Here is a 22,620-nt window from a genome sequence, read left to right as displayed (position 1 = left end):
ATATCCATCAACAGTGATGGTTGGAATTTTTTATTTTGAATTTATTCTTCGTATACTATTTTTGCACTACAACTCTACTAAATTTTGTAGCACAGACTCATGTTTAGACAACTAAAGCAATGCCGTACTTATGTTTTTCAAACTTTTCCAAATTTTATCAATGAGCTATAATTGTTTTATAAATAAATTCACTTAAAAAATTTGTACAGACAGCTATACATTGATACAGTTAACTGTTATATAGTTGTTACTTTTAATTTTAAGTACTATTTCAATACTAATTCATTACTATTTACCCTTTCTCTATTTAAAGAGTTTCTTTGCTAGAAAAGTTTCTTTGTTTTACTTTCTTGTGGGGTTGAAATCATATTTTGTATTTGTAAAAATATAGATCAAAAAAGATCTATATACTACCATTTAACGAAACTATAATAAACTAAATTAAATTGATAACTAATATATTAGATAATATAATCTAGTAATTTCAATCTTTAAGCCAGTGTTGCCCACTTTTTAAATCCGCGTGCAATTTTAGCCAATTTTTAGTCGTACATGAATCCGGCTAGCAAATGGTACGGGCTATTTGTAACTTTAGAAGATTTTTCCTCCAGTTGTTACCAACAAAAAAGCAGGCAATTACGTAAAGTCGTATAGCAAATGACATTACAAACACAAATGTGTAAAAAGAGTTATGGTCAAAGCACCCATGCTTTAAACCCTTACCTTTTGAACAATACTATTTATTAGAAAATTATCTAAGAATTGTTAATTATTAATTTCTGGTGCTTATGAATGAATTACTTAAAAATTTTATTCAATAATTCAGTTTAAAATGTGCAAAGCGTACAAAAAATAAAATAACATCTATTTTAATTTTATATTTAAAAATTTGCGCTATTAACAAGTTTTGTAAACGATACATATACATTAACAAAACATAATAAATATAAAATTTAAAATATATAAAAATTTGTTATTTTTTTTATAAATTTAAAACACATTATTTTTAAAGTAATTCAGATAATAAATATACAATGTTTTTAAAAATATATGTACATAATAACATTTTAAAAATAGTTCTGTTAGCAATAGAACATATTGATTTCTATTTTTTTTTATTGTACAGCAAAGCCTTATAATTCTTTTTCAATTCATTTAAAAACAAAACATATAATAAAGATATTTTTGAAACATTTTTAACAGCAATAATTACTGATATTCATCATCACTGCTCAACAACATGGTTTTTTCATTATAATTTTGACTTATCGTTGCGACACGTTGTCCTCCAGGCATAAATTTTCGCTGATTACCCAAAGTCTTTGATGCAATACAACCACTCATGCCACCGCTACCATTCGTTGAAGCACCGCCGATACCGTTCTGTGATGCATTACAACTTGGATCGTCTGGATCATAGGAAGAAACACGTATGCCGCGAGAATTCTTTCCACCTATTTATTATGTATTTATTTCCATAGAAAATTATTACATTTTTAAAGCAAATAACATTTTCTATATAATTAATTTGGTTTTAAAAAACATGCTAAAGAGTTTTAAGAAATTTATAATCGTTATGCCAAGAATATTTTTAAAATGCATACCAAAATGTTTAAAGTAGAAATACAAATTATAAAAACAAATATTTTTTGGAACTGTCTTCGAATATTATTAGAAATAGTATTCGACTCGGTATCCTATTAGCACTTATTCGAAGTAATATATAGACGTTTATATAAATTGTTTATTTAACAAACTTCGACAGTTTTAAAAATACTTATTTTTGAAAGAGTAAAAATAATGTCTTTACACATAATACAGTTTAGTTAAATATATAGCCGAAAGACCTAAAGGTGTGGATAAAAAGTGTTTACTAAAATGCAAATATTTTTGTTAGTGTATTATGCATTTGCAATGATTTTTCATATGTCTATATCAGCATACTTAATTGTGATCACGTCTTCTAGTCCTTTACCTTATCCTTTTTATGTTTGAACAAAACTTAAGATATGAAATACAATATATACAATATATCAACATATCCATTGTTTCCTTAAAGTACTTTATACAATGTATAGAAAAATATATTACAAATTTTCAAGTCAAAAATGTACTATTATATATATAATATAAATAATATATATAATATTCAATAGGTTCCCGAAATTCTTATATACAATTAAAAAAAAAAAAGACTAGAAATTTTCTAGATAAAGAATTTAATAATTAAGTTAAGTTAATTAATAATTTTACACTTGATCTGAACTTGACTGTCTGCATAACATGTGTGTAAGCAACACTTAAGTGCCCAATGTCCAACACTTACGGATTACTTTACTTTAATTGTCCATTGTTAAACTAGCAAAGAATTACTGCTAAAAATAAGTTCTCCTTTTAAAATGATATTAATACTATTTTCTGTTTATACACAAAATATTATAAAATTAAAGCATAATCATTTTTAATAATGATTAAAATAAACTTATACAAAAAAAAATAATCTATATATATATATATATATACAAGTTTATTAATTAATATTTTTAAATTTTTAAATTTGCTGAAATATGGGTACAAATAACATCTGCCATAATTTAGAGTCAGATCTATAACAAACTTTCACAATCAAAACACAACAACTATATAAGATATTTATAAATTTATTTATAATTTATTATTTAATATTTTTATTTTTGTAGCATAGAGTAAACACTCATTACAACAATTATCGCTATATATATATTTTTTATTTTTTACTTAATTTAATAAGTGCACTTTTTTTCTTAATATTATTTATAATATCGAAATAAAAGATTAAAATAAAACAAAATGTATTTAAGTACCACCTTAACTAAATTTATCTGTTTATTTTTTTTGTAATTTGTATTAAGGCAGAGAAAAGCACAACTTATTTAACAGTTGTAATGTATATAAGTAGAAATTACTTAATAAAAAAACGAATCTAATAAATTGTGCATTCTGTATGTAGATTATGGAATGATATTACATATATAAAATATATACTTAATATTGCAAGATATCAAATAACTATTGAAGCTATACTTTCTTTTAGAAAATAAATCTTTATACTTATATAAAAAAGAAAACTTATAATTAATTAAACTCTATTATAAAAAATTCATAGTATTAAAAAAATGTACACAGAAATTATAACTTATTGAACTTAAATAAAAAAATTATATGTATATATATATAGTACTTATATAAATGAGAATTAAAACTAAATTGACGTTCCAAAGTAAAATCACTTTGTTTTATGCACACAAAAAGTAAAAAATAAAATTAAAAAATTTTCAAATTTGCGATTTTTTTTTTAAATAATAAACAATAAAATGGTTAATACTAAATGAGCATAAGACTTTTTCTATATAAAATAATTTAATAAAATAAAAAGTTATTCTTTATATGTGCATTATATTGAAACTAAATTAAGTTACAAGTTTAATTTTTAAGTACAAATAATTAAAAGGCAATTTGGTTGACAGCGTAGTTAAACATCAAAATAAAGAAAAAAACATATTTCATACATGTATACATATATACGTTTATAGTTTTTAAATTTTCCATATTATTTTGACACTATTTGTCACAGTTTTTAAAACTAAGCTTTTAAAACGGAATGGTTTAATTTGAAATCAGTAGCATTTTTAGAGTTTTTCATAACGTTGAGATGAAGTTACTTCTGTAAAAATAAAAATATAAAAGAAAAATATTTAACAAAAGAAACAAAATCTCTAATATAATATTTAAATTGTGTATATTTTATGTGAAGTAACATTGACTAATTGACTAATCTTTTTTAAATTGCTTTGTGAATGTGTGTATATAACCCAACACCTTTAGGTAATTTTATATATAGAAATTAGAAAAAAAAAATAATTTTTTAACTTAACTAAATAAAATAAAACATAATATCAGTATTATTTAACTACTACATATCTACATATTTATAAAAAAAAAAACAAACAAACAAACAGCATATATATTACATGCAATCTAAACAAAAATAAACATTCTCATACAAAAGAGCTAACAAACTAACCTGAGCTATATTGTGTATATTGTTGATATTGTGGATGGAAATTGTGAATAGCATCTGTCATTATGTCCTTCGGGTTCATTGTTTCCTTTAAAAAAAAATTAAGCAATTAAAAAGTTATATATTAAAAATAGTTAGAACTTTACTTTTAAGCTGCTTGAAATTGATTGCATTGTCACTGAACGTCCATGACCATCACCAATACAACTGCGTGCATATACCTGAAATGAAAGTAAAAATCTTTTATTATCTATAATATAAACTAAATTTCTATTTTTTACATATTCATAAATAATTACAGTTGATTAAAAATTAATAATTGTCTAAATAAAATACAAAGGCTAATCAATAAGATCTTAGCGATAACTGAAATTATAATCTGGCAATATTTTAAAATAAATAAGTATAATATATTTTTTATATATTATATATATAATTATATATTTTATTTATTTATTATTTGTAATTAACAAAATATAAAATCTTATAACCAAAATAAGAAAATTATTTTATTATTTTTTAAGCTGAAATTTAGTTACACGCTTCATTATATATATATATATATATATATATATATATCAGAATTTTATTTTATGTGGAACTATTTTTTATAATATGTGTTCAAAAACAGATTGTTTTGAAAATAGAATCGAAAGTAGAGCAATTCTTAAGTATATCATTTATGGATGGTGGGCTATTACAAAACGAACAGTAATGGCTGATCGCCACTCACTGGTGCTCATGAGTAGGTTTTGAATGACCCATACGCAATCCAATCCAATCCAAGAACTCGCAATCCAAGAACTCGCTTAGTTAATTTAATAACTGTATATTAGACCAGATTTAACAACACGCTAAACAATACTAGCTGCGCAAAAACGCGTCAAGTCCAATGTGTGCCCTCCCGTACTGCTCCACCTTCTACAACGTCGCCCAACTCTCTTCTCTCCTAAATGCACAGACAAACCTTAAAGCTTTTCGAGTTAGTTCCCATCCCATCGATGTGGTAAGATTCTTTATTTACATACATACTGGGTGTACTAATTCTCTCTATGCCCTTCACTTACTCCAACTCTATACTCCTCCATCCTTTCTATTTCCATTTCATTTATATATCTTTTATTAATCTTTTTTGTGGTTATTTGTTAAGATTCAAAGTGGAAACAGCAGGAATAACAACAATAAATTATGTAACAGCTCCGAACGTAGTTGATAAAAGCCTTGGAATATTGCTAAATAAAAATATTATAACGGATATTTTCAAAATCTCAACTAAATTCGTTCATTTTGCAAGAGCATTTGCATATAAAAAAATTATTAGCAAGATAAATGCAACATTTTGCTTCGACAATGGACCAAAAACGTGCCATTGTAATAAACTTCTCTAAAGATTAATGGATCATAGAGAATATACGCAGTAATTCTGCTTCTATTCGACCAAATATCTTAAATATTGGCAGGAAGTTAATGAAAAATCTACCATGAAGTTACCATAGGTAGACTCATTACAAACATCTATTTTCAAGAATTTCTATTTACTTTGAAATCCACCTTGTATAATGAGAATACTAGCAGTTATATCTTTTAACCCACACCTTTATTAGATATTACGAGTACTAAAGTATTTATTTTGAAATTTATCTTATCTTTTAAATAGTCATATTTAACGACCTAATTGTTTTATTTACATAGTTATTTTTGGTAGAAAGAGATAATCAAAAAAAATTAGTATATATTGGAGAAACTAAAACATGGACTCACCTGATAAGGGAATGCGTAACGTAAAGCAATTGCAGCGAATAACATTTCAATGCATATAAAGAAATTTTGATAGCCAGCGGATACTGTACCGGTTGATGTTACAGTGCCTGCACTGTCAACAATTGGCGATATAACATTGGCCTTTTCTAAAATAGCCAAACCAACACCTGTTTTAAAAAGCAAAAAAAAAATTATTAACAAATGTATGAATTTCACATAAGATAGTTGAATTATTTATGACTCACCTTGCCAAAAAGATAAGAAAATAACTGATTTGATTGTACAGAATTTCAACACAGGTTCGAAGGGTGTCAGTAAATCGCGCGTAGCAAAATAAAACAAATACAAACCATACAAAGCTAACGAAACGGAAATATTATAAATTACTGTAATATAAATATAACCACCATCAGCACTAAAATTAAAAAATTTATTTTATTTATATTTTTATTACATATTTATATTTATGTTTAGAAATAAAATTACCTCCAATCACCATCGTGATAATGTCCAAATGCTTGCAAAAATATTATTATAAAAGCCACCAAAGGTTTGACCAAACAAAATTGCAAGGTGGCTTGTTTACAAAAACGCAAGAAACCAATTGTGTAGGTTTTGCCTTTGAGGCAACATGTTCCATACAGACATGAGGTCTTTATTGGTTTGCCACGTATCTCCGACATTATATTTCCTTCGCCGCCAAGATACTCATAACACAGTGACAAGAAGTTATATATTACGAAAGCTAAAAATTAAAGAATTTAAATATAATTAAAATTAAAACAATATTTAATACAAAAAATATATATTAATGTATAGAGAGGTTTCGAGCAATACTGAATTCCAACAATAAAATTAAATAAAAAGTTTTGTTGTTCCAATTTAATACTATTCGAAACCTATCTATTAAATTCAAAGTTTCTATTAAGTGAAATGGAAGCTTCATTATTATCTACTGACGATAAATACAATATTAATTCCTTAAAGCCTTAACAAATACATTATATATTATAATATATTAAATATAATACAGATAATTTCCTTTTTTTGAATTCAGATTAACCTAATAATTTATATAATTATATAATAATTTATATAATAAATATAGAAAAATTAAGAGTTAATAAATTCCTTAAGAATTAAAATAATATATATATATGAGCTGTGCAAAAAGTATTTAAGTCAAAATTAATTAAATATTTTCTTTTTAATTTCTTTTTAATAATTGTTAATAATATTACAAATAATTTTCCCACAACCTTCTTCAATATAACAGGTAGAATCTCTTACTTTATTATTAAATCAATAAAGTTTATCTTTGAAAAACTGTGGTAGATGATTTTCACAGTCATTTCTTGAGATTTATTCAACGTTTGGTATATATCAAAACTTTTCAGTTAAGAGCTCGCAATTTCTGGTGAGTTTATAAATGATACACATATATTCTAGGTTGCTTATGATGAAACACAACACCTTTTTTGGACCAATTAAGGACTTTTTCTTGAAAATCTTGACTTCATGCACAATAATTACTGGTAGTAGAAATTTATTTCATTACCTCTAGTCTGTGTATGAACAACGTTAATCCGTAGTATCACAACGAGCCATTGTTTCAGCACAAATGTGCTTTGGCCACAAGACTACCATTCCGACGTAACCTTATCTAGTAGGTTCTTCTTATGAAACAACTTATAAAGCAACACCTAACCTCTTGTAAATTTCCGCTTTGCTACCGCTTACAGACCTTAAAAGTTTTCGATTAGCCTGTTATCATAACCTTCAAAAATGGATTAATTGTATGTTTATCATTTCCTTTTAGACATACCTAAAAACTATTTTTTTTATAACCAATACAGAAACTTCTCGATATAACAAATAATATAAGATCCAGGTCGTTCGTTATTTTAAAACCATTTCATATGTAACATTCGTTATTTAGAAATAATATTTTTGGTATACTCGTTACATACAAGTGTTGGATCGTTCGTTATTTAGAGAGTTTAGTTTGTCAGATAATCAGTATACCAAGAATTTACTATAATATTCTCGTAAATCCATTAAATTTTGGGGTAAAAGGTGACCTTTCGTTGTGGTTTTAAGTGCAAAATACATTTCTACCAACTCATTATCTAACAATACAAAACATTATTTACTAAATATTTTGAATTTTTATAAACAAAACTAAATTAAAATTCAACCTAAATAATTTTACTACCAACATAAATACACAAACTTAAGACAATTAAGTTAAAATTAAGTTAAAACTTAATATAATTAAGAAATAAATAATAAATCAGTATTTACAGTCATATAGATAGCTGTTAAATACATTTTTTATGTTACTATTCCGAATCGAAATACAGTTTCATAGTTCTACAAAGATAATTAAATTCAAAGGCTAATTAAGACTGACTTTGAGCATAAAATTTGGCAGCTTACAAGTTCAACACTTGGTATTTGCAGTCTCAAAACATTATTTACGAATAAATTAGTATAAGAAAGATTTCCAAAAAGATCATTGATGCTGGATATTTGGTAATACTCAATACAACTGTATGGTCAACCAAAAATTTAATTAACTAAAACTAATAAAATTTTTGTTGTTGTAATTCACTACTATTCAAAACCCTCTTCAATAAAATAATAGTTCCAACTGAGAAAATATTCTTTCGTCATAATTAACTTTATCAAATCAAATTTAATAATTAAACTATGTATATTAATTTTATACTAACCTTCATAGCAATCTCGTACAGTGAAAAAGTACACATACACATTATCGGAATTGAAAAACAGTAAACTTATCCAAGAGTACGTAGCATAAATAGGTACAATGAATAATATACGTACAATCCATCGTTGTTCTTGTGGATTCGTATACCAACGTAAATGTTGATAAATCTGCAACATAGACAAAAGAATTTAATAATAAAAAAATCAATAAATATTTTTGATATAATGAACTCACCTGTTGGCATGTAATAAAAAGTGCGGCCCAAACAAAAATGCCAGCTAAACCCTGTGCAGTTTTGGTCTGTAGAAAAATACCATCACCTACATGACTTATTAACGGATCTATAGGCGTCGACATGTCTTTTGCTGATGTTACACGTAAATTGTAATTAGGTTTAAACGTCGTACCATTCGGATCAATGAAATCAGTAGTATTTGTGCTCATACTGAAATAATTGGTTTTAATAAAACATTAGTAATTTTTTATTTTGAATCAATTATAATTAATAAAAAAATATGAGTACTATTGAAAGATATACGTCATTATTTAAACATTATTAACACTGAAATACTATCAACAAATCGAACGCCTGTCATGTTTAACCAAAAAGTGAAATTCGTACAATTATATCAGTTTATCTATTTGTGACTTATCAGCAAAAGGTAAACATTGTGTGTTAGTAGGAACCACAATCACCGCAATACACATTAAAAGCTCTGTTATACATAACAAATTTTTTTGCACCGAATCATGAATTTCAAATTATTTTGTGAAACGAAATGATAACGTAGTTTCAAAGCTTTTCAGAAACAAGTTAATTTTCTTAAAAATATACTTCGGCGTGCGTTTTTCCATTCCATTCAACCTGGCGCAGACAAGTTACTGCTTTAGGAAATATTTACAGCTTAGCTTTTCTGTGTGATATAAGATACACAACAACACTGCATGCAGAAAAAATATTTTTCAAATAGGTCAATTTAAACAGAAAACAAAAAATCGAACTAAATGAAAGCCATTAGATCATCATATCAAGTTACAAAACAAACTAAGAACAAATACACATATGAATTTTAAAATAAGAAAATTTAATTTAGGAAAAATATGAAATACACTAAAGGTTCTTTGAAAATATATATAGATATACATTCAAACACACATGACATATATAAACTGCATGTGACAGGCAATGAAGTTTTACATTTATTAAACACGTAGTAGAAGAGAAGCTCCCATGTCAGTGTCGTAGTAGAAACCCATTGAAATCTACATATCCTGTAGAGGCAACTCATCACTGTACTTCTTCCCCGCAATATTCAAATGAAGAGGAATAAACTAGCCATTTCCAATATTTGTACATATTTGTACATAATGTACATAATAGCTTCGTGGCTGCTTATAGAAAACGTTAGAGGAGCAACAAAATTTAACCAGCTTCACTTCAAACTGACAACTTGAAAATTTGACGTTTAATCAATCAAAAGGAATAAAAGAACAAAAAATATAAAATATCGCAAAAATACTTAAGCAGGTCTCAATAAAAGTGAGACCTGCTAATTGAGACCTAAAAGTGAACCTGATGAGTTCACTAAAGAGTTTTATAGGGCTTTATTACATATAAAACTACGGAAAAGTGCAAACGTGTAAGAAGCAGAAATTAAATATTTTACACTGTCCAGCAGTGCTATCAATGTATACCTAATTAATTTATCTTTTAATATTAATTTTATTTTTTTGCCAAAAGTGGAACGTCTTATGACTAAAAGAAAATACTTAAAAGTTAAAAGGGTTCGAATAGAAATAAAAAGACAACAACAAAAATTTTTAGTTAATTTATTAACTAAGTTTGGCTGAACATACAACGCTGTTTCGGGTATTGCCAAGAAGTACTCATCATCAGTGGTCTTAGGAAATATTCAAATTTCTTAATTAGTTAATAGTTCGTATATATAATTTGTTTGGACTGCAAGTGCCTTTCTTTTGTTTCTCAAGACTTACTACCTTTGAAAATAAGCTTTGAAATTGAAAGTCATATAAAGTTGTAATTCATCTTTCAATAAAACTAGAATAGAACAAAAAAGTGGTCTCGAAGAATTTAATAGCTTGAAAAGTTACCATAAGTACTAATAGTTATCCGGTAGGAGGAACGCGTAAGAACCAGAAGAAGCGCAATGTTGTTGGATATAGCATGCACTTCAATATCTGAACTCATACATTTCAAGATAACCTTTATGCCCTCATATTAGTCGCTTTTGAGAACTGCTATCAATGTATAATTGATATATTTATGGTTTTTCAAGACATACTACATTTGAAAATGAGCTTAGAAATTGGAAATCATATAAAGTCAAAATTCATCATTGAATAAAACAAAAAAGTGGTGTAGAAGAATTTAAAAGCTCGAGAAACCATAAAAAAAAATGTTTTAAAGAAATCAACAGACTACAAACATATTTCGTTAAATTAATTTTAATATTGTTATCGAGCTGGCCCATCACATATATAATAACAGGAAGAACAACCATTTTTATACTTAAGAATTTATATTAATATTTTAGTTGTTTGGTTGTGGGTCTATTTAAATAAACTGATCACCTAATAAAATACTACCTGAAAAAAAAGTATTTTGATTAAAATCTGTTACAATATTGTATAAAAGCGGGATTGATTAACCTAAAATAATTCCGCTTTATAAAGACAACTGCAAAACCCATTAATTGCCACACAAACGTCGTAGTATAGTAATTATATTAGATATGGGTTTAGTCTGGATTAAAGTGGCTGTACACAAACCAAAATTTTAAAAATACAACTAAATTATGCCAAGTTACGAGGGTGGTTTGATAAATCAGTGAGTTTTTGAATTTCTCGCGCAGTTACTCCAAATGCGACAGTGCTGCCGTCAGCTGTAATCTACCAGTGGGCAACATTTTAATTTTGAGCAAGCTACGTCGTTCAATTGGTGTTTGATAGCCGTTCAAAGCAGACAACCTCGTAAATTTTTACAAAAATGGTACAAAATGAATTTCGCTATTTCTCTAGGTTTGGAAACAGAAAATAGTCGCAGGGGGCTAAACCTGGAGAATATGCTGGATGGGGTAGCAGTTCGTATCCCAATTCGTGGATTTTGGCCACAATGCTTAATCAGCATTGTCACTGACTTATCAAGCCGCCCTCGTATAAGTATGATTTGTTGCACATACAATCACAAAAGAACAAAGTAAATAATTGATTTCGAACGCTTCTAACGATCTAATACTTACTTAGATCTAATACAGTTACTGTAATATCAGAAGAATGTGGAATAGGAAAACACGCCGGCCTACAACTCTCGAAACTGTAGATCACAGAAAGATTAAGAGAAAAGCATTACTCTCTCCGCTGTCGCCATAACCTATTTTTCTACTAGTTGTTCACTTGCTTTATTTCTATCCGCCATACCTAACGTTTGTATCAAAAACATTGCTCACTTTTTCAAACGATCACTTTCCGTTTCAGAATAAGGTGTAATCCAACAGTTAGCGAATCAGTCCCAAAATTTTACCATGGTGTCACAGTAGCCTAAGTGAGCAAGTCATTAAATAGACGGACTGCTACTGTTTCCTTATTATCACCAATTTATTTACAAATAGTTATTATATAGAGTTTTAAACTATATAACTCACAGTAATATTTTTATATGATAGTACAAATACGTATGATAACACCAAAATGCTACATCCATCTTAAGTAAAAAATATATGTATATATACAAATCTATTTTGTTTAAAATAAATCAAATTTATATAAGAAATTTATATTAAATACTTTTTATTTATATAAAAATACTTAGTTTATGAGCTTTAATAAAACTGAAAACTGTGACCAAAGCAATCAAAAAAACTCGTTTAAAATGTTTGTAAGTCACGTACAGTTCGATTTTTTCATCTAAAGTATATAAGGATATATTTTAAAAATAAACCAGTCGAATTAACATATCAAAGCAGTATCAAAAAGCAAAATTTATTCGCAAAAAGGAGTGGCTACTGTTATGTATTATTTTTTTTTTAATATATTTTTAACAATAATGTCTTTTTTATTAGTCCTTAAAATTGGACTTTTGAAATAGACAGGTTGAAATAGGTTAAAATTTGCGTAGGTAGTTGTTACATCCGACCTGTCTTTACCCTAACAAAATTTCAAAGCATTGAAAAAATGTATTAAAGCAGTCACGTATTTAGAGATATACTCGTAAGTACGTTTAGAGGGAAGTATTTTTTTCCGCGTTTCATTTTTATTTTGTCAGATTATATGTCGAAAAATAAAATAAACAAGATATATACGTTTCAATTGGTAATATAATAACCAATATATATCAATAATTTGCTTTTTTCGACAAAATCCATTTGTTGTTTTTATTGAACAGTAAAACAGTAGGTAGCTTCTTTGAGAAGTCGATTGCAAAAAAATATTTTATATTGGACGCAAAACTATAGCAGAATACCATATGTTCTCAAAACCATAATGATGTATGAACAATAGCTGATTTAAATAGGTTAGGTTAAATTATCGCGGTGACCCTAAAGCATGTTTCACAAATGAAGAAAATCATCCAGAAGTCCGGAACATGTTTGTTAGATGTCATGCTCTGTTCATAATAAATCGTCGAAATCTATAAAGCAGATATCATGAAAGGAAATATAAAACGAATACATGGTTTCATATGTAGTTGGGTAATATAAGTTTGAAAGAGAGTGATTATGTAGGAAAAGGAGTTGATCACCGATGGGTTGAATTTAGGAACTATACCACCAAAAAAAAATGTAACCGCTATACATTATTCCATCAATATTGCATCAATAATCTTTTAATAAGACTGATACAAGGCAAGGCATTTCAATGAAATTTAAAAGATCTCAGCTTGGGTACATATGTCAACATATCATTATTAATTTGTGTTATTTGTGCTTTTAACTTGTATTATTTTTTAATAAAAAGCTGTATTGCATATATCATAACATAATAACATAATCTACTTATTAAAGTTCTTTTTTTACGATTCTCTTTGTGTGGCGAATAGTACCTGTTAGATGATCTGCAATTTCACTTTATTATAACTGTTTTCACACATAATTTCATACATATCCTCCTTGTGGATAACAAGAGTTCTACAGTAAATCTCACTCCATTAGAAGCTGTTTTGTATATATCATACCATCTATATCACCAGGTACTAAATTCAGCGTTAATTAATGTTAAAGATTTTTGAATAGTTCAGTGATTTACATTTAAAAGTTTTTTACTATTAACTCAACGTAGATAATAGAATCTAAATAGTTTTCTAACTATGTTAATCTAACTATGTTAGGAACTGTTTTGTATATATCATTATATATGTATTTGTCTAGTATATAATCCTGTCTTGAAACGCACGAGCTAGGAGAATCTCACTCGTCATTGCTATATTACAGATATTGCTAAGTCGAATGTGTGGATGGTATTTCTCCAGGTTTTTGACGGTTACTTTGTGGATTTCATTTTAGGGTTTGTCAAACGATATAACTGTACAGCTTATCAGGTTAAAAAATTTTTTTAAATATAAATACACATTTATTTTGAGACTTACGTGCCAAAGAACAAAAAACATTAAAGAAACACATAAATACATTAAGAAGTGGAAGAATAATTATGAATAACTGGAAAGTTCATTAAACTATTTAAATACCTACAAGAAACCGCAAAAAACTTCTCATCGATGTGAACAATGAAATGCGTCAAATAGGTGGAAAATGTAGAAAAATAAATTTAAAAAAATGGTAACAATAAACAAAGACTGTAAAATAAAATAGAGGAAAAATTAAAAACAGTTAGCCTTGAAATGATAGAGATGAATGCGTAGTGCAGAAATATGAGGAACTGGTGTATATATGAAAACGCCAAATGGAAAGTTAACTTATTTGTCAGATTTGAAAAGAGTATAAGGCAAGCGTCTGCAACGCTAATAGCTAAAGTCAGTTATCAAAACAGGAAGTGGAAAATTTTTTTTGAAAAGATCACCCAACCAAAAAAAAATCAATTGATTTCACTCACAGATACTCGCTCGTATCAAGTTTGGATGATTCAAAACTGAATTGAAATGCATTTAAAAACAAATTTAAATCAACTAAAATATGAATTGCAAAAGGCACGTAACCAATCAAAAGCAAACGAACAAGATATTAACATTTTGTTAATACAAAAGTTTAAAAACAACATTTTAACTTAACTTGTTTTATTATTGGCAATGAACAAATCTCGTTGGTAAATACGTCAAAAAAAAAACACATTTAAATGGAAGCTTTGTTACCAGACAACGCTTGGCAGTACTTAAACTATGTGAAACAAAGCGTTTAAATGCGCGCGATACAAGATACAAATAAAAAAGATACAAAAAAAAATAATTCAAACAACAGTAATCATGAGCAAACAACACAAAAAGTTCGAGTTTAACAAATTAAAATATATGAAAAAATATTAAAAATTTTGGCACCAATGTTGATGACTAAAATGTTCACCTTTCACAATAAAAGTGTAATCAATATAACCATGACAAGGGGAGGGGGTGGCATGTTACATTTTTTTTTATTAGTATTTCTTTTTCGGAACACTGGGCTTTGGAGCATTTATGTTTTATTAGGGAGTGCATTTGTTAAAACAAATATAAATATGGGCTAGTCTCTAGCAAGAGGCAAGGTACTCGAGATTGTAAAGGCGCTGTTAGGATAAACGAAATAGGGTTTAAATATGTCCTGACTTTATGTCTGAAGACAGTCGTTTATTTATTACACTATATTATGCCAAAAATGCAGTTGAATTCTATTAAAATAAAACTTAATTGCCTAAAATTCCATACCAAATTTTATCAATTAGTGAATCCAAAAAAAAATTGTATGTATAAAGATGTTTTGAAGCATAAAACGCTACAGTATATGAAGAGACTGTTATGTACATATTAAATTTTTATGGCTTCTATTAATAAATTGAATTGTTTGCCTTAACATTAAATAAAAATGTTGATTTTCTCGTTTTTTTTTTTCGTTTTGATTTGAAACGAAATTGAAATATTTTATTTATTTATAAAATTAATTATAATATTAACTTTATATGTCGCAGTTGCCACATACTAGGTATAGTAAAAAGAAATCCATTATTTCCCAATAAATGGGTTTAGTTATCTATATCTCACTTTATATAAGTCTGATAGAGTTACGCTAGATGACGTTAAAAAGATGAGAGTTCGTACTACAAAATTGTTACTAAATTTGGTAATGGTTGACTCAGTTTTGTTTGATCGCGCATCAAAGATTAACACTAGCACAAAGAAAATATGCCACATTTTACAGTACTTCTATGATAACGACGATAACGCAAGCCAGACGGCTTAAAATGTGAATAATGTTAATGGTACTGATACTGTAATAGCAAATCATGCGCAAATTGAAAATTTTTGACTGTGTGTCTGATGGGATTGGCAGGAAATCATCTACTATGAACTGCTTCTTTACGGCAAAACTCTCAACTCGGAACTGTACTGTTAACAATTGGATCATCTGAAGAAACGAATCGCCCAGAAACAGCCAGGTTTGGGCAACAGGAGAGAAATTGTGTGCAATCAGGATAATGTCGGGCCAAACACATCGATAATGACTAAAGAAGAGCTCCAGGAGCTTGGTCAAGAAGTTGTTATGATTTCACCTTATAGTCCAGACCTGGTACTAAATTATAACCATATTCTCCAGTCCACGGTGAACGATGAACGACTTTTCTGTTGAAAAATTCGCTTCAAGTGAGACTTGTGAAAATTGACCATTTCAATTTTTTGCCAATAATAACGAGGACTTTTATGAGAGAATCATAATGAAATTACCTTCAAAATGGGAATAAGTTATCAAATAAGACTGCGTATATTTAACGTATATCGGATAATTATAAGTATGATAAATAAGCAAAAATAATGAATTTCTTTTTACTACAAATTCTCAAATACTAACAACCTATACTTAGTAATCCATTTTTAAACTGTACTTTTAAAACAGTTTTCTTTTTTTAGCTATATTAATATAAAAAATGAACACTTTAAAGTAAAGCAATCTTATAAGTTATTTATCCATGAATGCATTATAAAAAATGTAATATATATAGTGCTGCTTATGAATTGGTGGTCGAGCCATTCTTGTTCAAAAATTAGAAAAACTAAAATGTGATCGGCAATGGCATCTAAAACAGAGCCATAGACAAAGTAATGTAATTTTCCACACATGCGCTGGAAGACTTTTTGGTTTCAAATGGACTATATGTTATATATTCAGAGATATTTCGATCTACAAATATGAAGATGAACACAATTCCTATATTTATGACGCTTTGATTTGAATTTATTTTAAATAAAGTAGACTTGTCTATATATAATTATCGAGTCATCGTTAAACTCACTTATATATTATTCAAGGATCTACAATTGGTTGCTATGTTAAAACTTTTTTTTAATTCTAAAAATGGACGCCATATTGTTCTTTGTAATTCAATAACAATTTCAAATTTCCTTGTACTTTCAGAGATATTAAAACAAAATCATTGGTAAAATTTTTGAGATATTGATTTTTTTCTTGTTTTTGTTCGAACAGATAAAAAATGTCTGCATATCAATGCAAAAACATTTAAAAAATTGATATTTTTAGATAACAGAAACAGACTCTGTGTTGTTTTGGAAAATAATTATAAGGTCTGGTATGAATTTACCTCGTCTCCTCTATATACCCTACTAAATCGATAACTGCATTTTGCAGATAGTATCAATTTAAAATACGAATAATGTATACAACAAAATGCAATTGCTATATTTTAATTACTCCTATACTATCTATATTTAATAAACTGCTTTTGAATATATGTAAGACACATAAGTACTTGTTAAAACCACTAGATATGAAAAACACATTTGACGACGTATAGCAAAAGTTGTTCTGGCACATTCGCAGTAATAATATACCTGGGTGCTAAACCATTTGCCATGTACAAATATATCAATCTCAAATGTATAACACCAACTGCGCCCAACTAATGAATAGTTTTGCCTAATTGTAGTAGTCTGTTTCTATCAACCAGCTTTATTTCAATTAACACTAACCCAAACTGTCATCTCTCCCACATCCTATATAATACCTCTTCTTTTTACCTCGCTTACCATATACCCTATACTATACCCATGTAAAAGTTTATATATAATCCTTTCATGTCTTTTGCTTTATAGACCCTACGAGTTACAACACTAATTTAAAAATTATTAATAAATTCTAACCCGTGCTTCTAATCTAGTTTTTACAGCTTATATGTCATGTTCTATTATTATTATACTGATATTTAAAGTGACTGAAGTGTTTGACAATTAAACTAGTACATAGTTGTATAGTTTTTAATAGTTACGATTTTATTCCAACATTCTTCGGATTTCAAAACATTCCATAAGTAATTTAACTTTGAAATGTCAAATAAATATGGAATCTAATTGAATTCTATGGACTATTTAATGAAGATTTACATATGACCTAAATATGGCTGTTCCCAATAGAACTGTTTCTTGTTGGTAAATAAAATCAATCAAAAATAATCTAAAACGACTTAAAATTTAGTTAATTACAGATAGTATAAGATTGACTTTAGTTGTAATAGAAATGGGACTATAGTGCAGAATAACCATATATAAGAGTTATAATTATAATATAATTTGTTGATAAGTTTTGTTGTAAATTAAAATATAATGTTTTTCTGTGTTAAATACGTTAGTTTCAGTGAATGTTCAATGTTTCTTTAAACACTTATTAAATTATTTTCTTTTAAACTTTTCTCATAATGTAAATCTAAAGCAAAATTTTTCTCATATTGTGGATGCTTATTACAATCTTTCACTGTTGTTCCCATTTATCGGCTATTCCGCATTCAATAAAAAATATCAAAATAAAAGATTAGCGATCAAAATAAAATTCAATTAATTGAACTTTCTAATTCCAACATATCACTTAGAAAGAAGAAAAATATTTTAATTTAATTACACAAAATAGTAACAAAATTGTTTCTGGAACTTTAATTTTAAAGCAACCAATTGTCTAGTCTTGCGTTTTCCCACTAAAATTGTCTGACTATCAAAGTTTAAAATTTTAAAAACTTGTATGGACTAAGAGATTAGAAATGTTTGTGTTGTTGTAACCCGCAGGAATCTGTAGGGTTACAAGCAGAACTTGAAAGAAAATACAAAACGAATACATAGGTTACGATATAGATAAGTATATGTTGTATTCGAGTGCGATTCAATTACTTGGGAGTAATTAGGGGATGAGTACGATTTTAATTGAAGTTAACCAGTAACAGGACGGAGAAACTTAGCCACTCTATGAAGCGGTTGCAAAGATCGGACTCAAATTTGCGTGAGCTTTGAAGCACGAAAACAGATGGTCTAAATCATGAGGATAGAGCTGCAATTGGGGCGCATATTGGTAATCACGCATTAATGCGTGATAAGTAACTGTTTAGCACATAATTATATCATGATTTCAATTGAGGTACGACAGTTTTTCCTGAGTAGTTTTCTTCAAAGATGTTAGACAGGTGCCTATTGAAAAATTTGTTGCAATGCAACCGTGTATTCAAAAGGATATTCGACCTTATTGATGTTAACTTGATTGCAATAATTGTAATATATATTTATGATATAAAGAGAGGAATGCATCTTGGCTCCAAAAACCGCCAGATCTGCGACCGGAGCCACTCCTAAACTTCGACTAGCAAGTGCCGTTCACCACTTGCCATCAAAAGTTCAGGAATCGAAACTTTTGATGGCATCAGTGAAACAATAAACACGTTTACACTTGAGTTCGAAAGATATAGTCTTGGTTTATAGTGACGATTTTTATTTTATGATTTATTCTTGGTGTATTAACCCACACCTGTTGGGAAGAACAAATGGCACTTTTTTTAATTTTCAATGGAATACGGCAATATAAAATATATATTTCATTTATTGAAAATTAACAGAATTTAGGTCAACAATGTATGCAGTGTAACGGACAATTAATGTTCGAACCCAAATATCTACAATAATTATATATAGATAAAATATGAAAAACTAAAACATAACTTTTATGCCACTAAAACCACCTTTAGGAATGAATGGTGATGAAAGACTCCCATCACTGCCCCGAAAGTCAGTGTTCATTCCAGTGAAAAAGAGTTGAAATAGAGGTTTAGTTCTTTCTAGTGAAACTTATATGAATGCTGTTGATTTTCTATATATAGTAAAGCTATGGAGATAATTGCTGATAAATTATAATTAAACTATTTATAGAAGCAACCAATACAAAATTAAAAGATTATGAATCAAATATTTGTTTCAAAAAATTGTTATAATATTTTACTATATATATTTTAACACTATATCTCCAGAAATAACTAAACCTATCTATGCAATAAATGCTGACATATGGCTATATATTTAGCTAAAAATATTTCAATTATACCAAAAACTGTCTTTCCGAAATAATTCGCACTTTCAAAATACAGAAAATCCAACTTGAATCGTTAATAAAAGGTCAACCATTTGAAAACAAGTTAAAAATACACTTGAAGACTCACTATATGCACACATTCATATACGCACATAATAGGAATAACCAATTATGATATCATTCACGGTACCCTGTATATTGCATGTTTGTTAGGAATTGTTTAATTAGGTATTAAAATTTAGTGAAAAGAGAGCAGTTTAAAGCATATTTTGTACCAGAAATCATAAGTGAAAATATTGTTCACTTACATGTATATTTACAATATTTAAAAGCAAATGAAATTTTTATGTGAAGTAATAAAAACTTTGCAAATACAACACGCACGCTAAGAAAACATACCGAGAACGTTGAAAACAAAGTAAAAGCAAAACAGGTCGATATTGACTTATTTATATTTTTGCAAAAATATTTATATTGCTTTTGTAAATATATTATTGATAATTAATTTTATTTTACAACACAAATATTATAAATATAGCAAACCTTTTAATTCACTCAATTTGATTTCTTTTTCACCGTAAATACCGTATACCAATATTGCGAAAAGTAAATTATTTTCACAACACTCTTTGACAACTTCTTGTATCAACACTCCAATTCACTGACGTTATGCCTTTTTTTTCTTCTTTATGTGCAGCAATTTTTATTGTAATTTTTTTTTATAAAAACAAACTTATCATTCAAAGAAATTATATAAAAATACTTAGATATTTTAATAAAATAAACTTTTTGTTGTTATTTATTAAAAATTTTTGCTATAAAAACATTTTAAATACACTTTTCAACGAACAAATACTTTTCAGCAAACACGATATGAGGATGAAAGAGAACTGTGCGATATACGGAACTGCTTTTCCGACATCAGACTTGTCAGCTGTTTTTATAATTTTATTCCAACTGGGTTTTGTGCTTTGTGAATAAAACTACTATTATTTCATGGTGGTATTATTTTGTGAAATGTAACACAAAAATTACGTTTAAACATGTCAATATAGCACGTGTGCAAGTTAGGCTAAGTTGGTGCTAAACCAAATGGGAGATTTTTTGGGATTTTTTGCACTGCACACATTTTGCCATTTATCAACACGTATCGACACATCATTACATTATCGGTACAACTTAGAATTTCCCTCATTTAGAACGCAACTTACCTAACTCGCACAGTCTAATAAAATTTAACAAATAACTCTTTTGAATCTGTTATGGTTATTTCTACCATATAAATGTTTACATTATGAAATGAAATTGATGAAGTAATGATAAAAGACTAATAGCGATGTTCAGACGTGCTTGGTGAAGTAATAAAATTGTACGTGCATATGTTTTTGTGAAGTTTCAACAGCTGATAGAACTTTTATAAACTTCACATATTTATAAATATCACACAAAAGTTAAATATATTGATATGTTTTATTATTTATCTACATTTTATATATTAATATAATGTATTATATAATGTATTATAATAATGTATTAATATAATGTATAAAATTAATAATGTAATTAATTAAATATTATATATATTAAAAACAAAGATTTTATTAAATACTCACATCCTCAATTCCTTTGTTTACAGCTCAACTGTTGTTCACATTTTTCACATAAAACATATGAAACATATATCAAATTTTGATAATATCCCTTGTGAGAAATTTATTTTTAAAGGTTTCATTTGACCTTTTTCGCCTTAAATGAACTGATTTATTGATAATGAGTTTATTTATATGAAAGCATGCAATATTTAAAGTGTTTAAGAATATAATAAATACAGAGATATTGGTAGGTACTTAAAAAAATTAAATACGTTTTGATATTATTTTGTATTTATATAGAAAAAGAAAAAGAAAGACCTAAAAAGAGCTTAGACGGTTTTCATTTTAACACTCCGTGCTGGCTAGCAGAGGCTACTCGATGCAGCTAAGGACATCCCACGTCTGTAGGGGCCAACTAAGTAAATAAGTAATGTTTGCAGAATTCGTAATAGAGTCTCGCGAATTAAAGAAAACTATAACAAAAAATTAATATTTTCATGTAACATTTTGAAGCAAACACAAATAATTTTCTTAATAGCCATTTTTTAATTTTAACGCAAATGGATAATTTTAATTTTTATAATCACCTTATAAACACACACAGAAAAATAATCTCACTGCTACCCTAAACCATAGACTGCCACCATAACCATCAGTTTTTGATCAACAATACATCTACTTGCTGTAGATTACACAAAAATTGGAAACTTATTTCTTAAAATTTAATAAATAATCTAAAATAAACTTTGATAATATTAACTCAATGTCGAGAATATTTCATTTGAAAATGATCATTTTAAATATCACGATTTTACCCACCAAAGTGATTTTAAAGAAAACTAAAACTGAAACATTTATAAAACAGATGAAATAATTACAGGCTGACGAAATCTAACTATTTTATATGCTCACTTACGATACCGTTGCAAGTGTAGCTCTAGAGTAGTCCATAACGAAACA

The 22,620-nt window shown here is 27.5% G+C and overlaps 1 protein-coding gene across 2 annotated transcripts; it reads right to left on the bottom strand.

Moving 5' to 3' along the window:
• Positions 1-1,130: 1,130 nt before the first annotated feature.
• LOC119669617 (transmembrane protein 184B) lies at positions 1,131-20,816 on the bottom strand. 2 transcript variants are annotated; one of them, XM_038079594.1, is made up of 9 exons: positions 20,612-20,816; positions 8,790-9,000; positions 8,557-8,722; positions 6,308-6,566; positions 6,067-6,236; positions 5,822-5,988; positions 4,207-4,281; positions 4,064-4,148; positions 1,131-1,454 (listed from the first exon to the last, which is right to left on the bottom strand). In XM_038079594.1, the coding sequence occupies exons 2-9, from the start codon at positions 8,997-8,999 to the stop codon at positions 1,210-1,212; spliced, it is 1,377 nt and encodes a 458-aa protein (XP_037935522.1). In that variant the 5' UTR covers position 9,000; positions 20,612-20,816; the 3' UTR covers positions 1,131-1,209. The 2 variants fall into 2 exon arrangements, with proteins under 2 accessions (XP_037935522.1, XP_037935523.1); XM_038079595.1 differs by lacking the exon at positions 1,131-1,454 and adding an exon at positions 3,569-3,703.
• Between the last annotated feature and the right edge of the window lie 1,804 nt (positions 20,817-22,620).

This window comes from Teleopsis dalmanni, chromosome 1 (genome assembly GCF_002237135.1).
Source record: "Teleopsis dalmanni isolate 2A chromosome 1, ASM223713v2, whole genome shotgun sequence".
In the NCBI taxonomy this organism is placed as follows: Eukaryota; Metazoa; Arthropoda; class Insecta; order Diptera; family Diopsidae; genus Teleopsis; species Teleopsis dalmanni.
The sequence above is the reverse complement of the archived record's forward strand: the minus strand, read 5'-3'. Positions and strand labels throughout refer to the sequence as shown.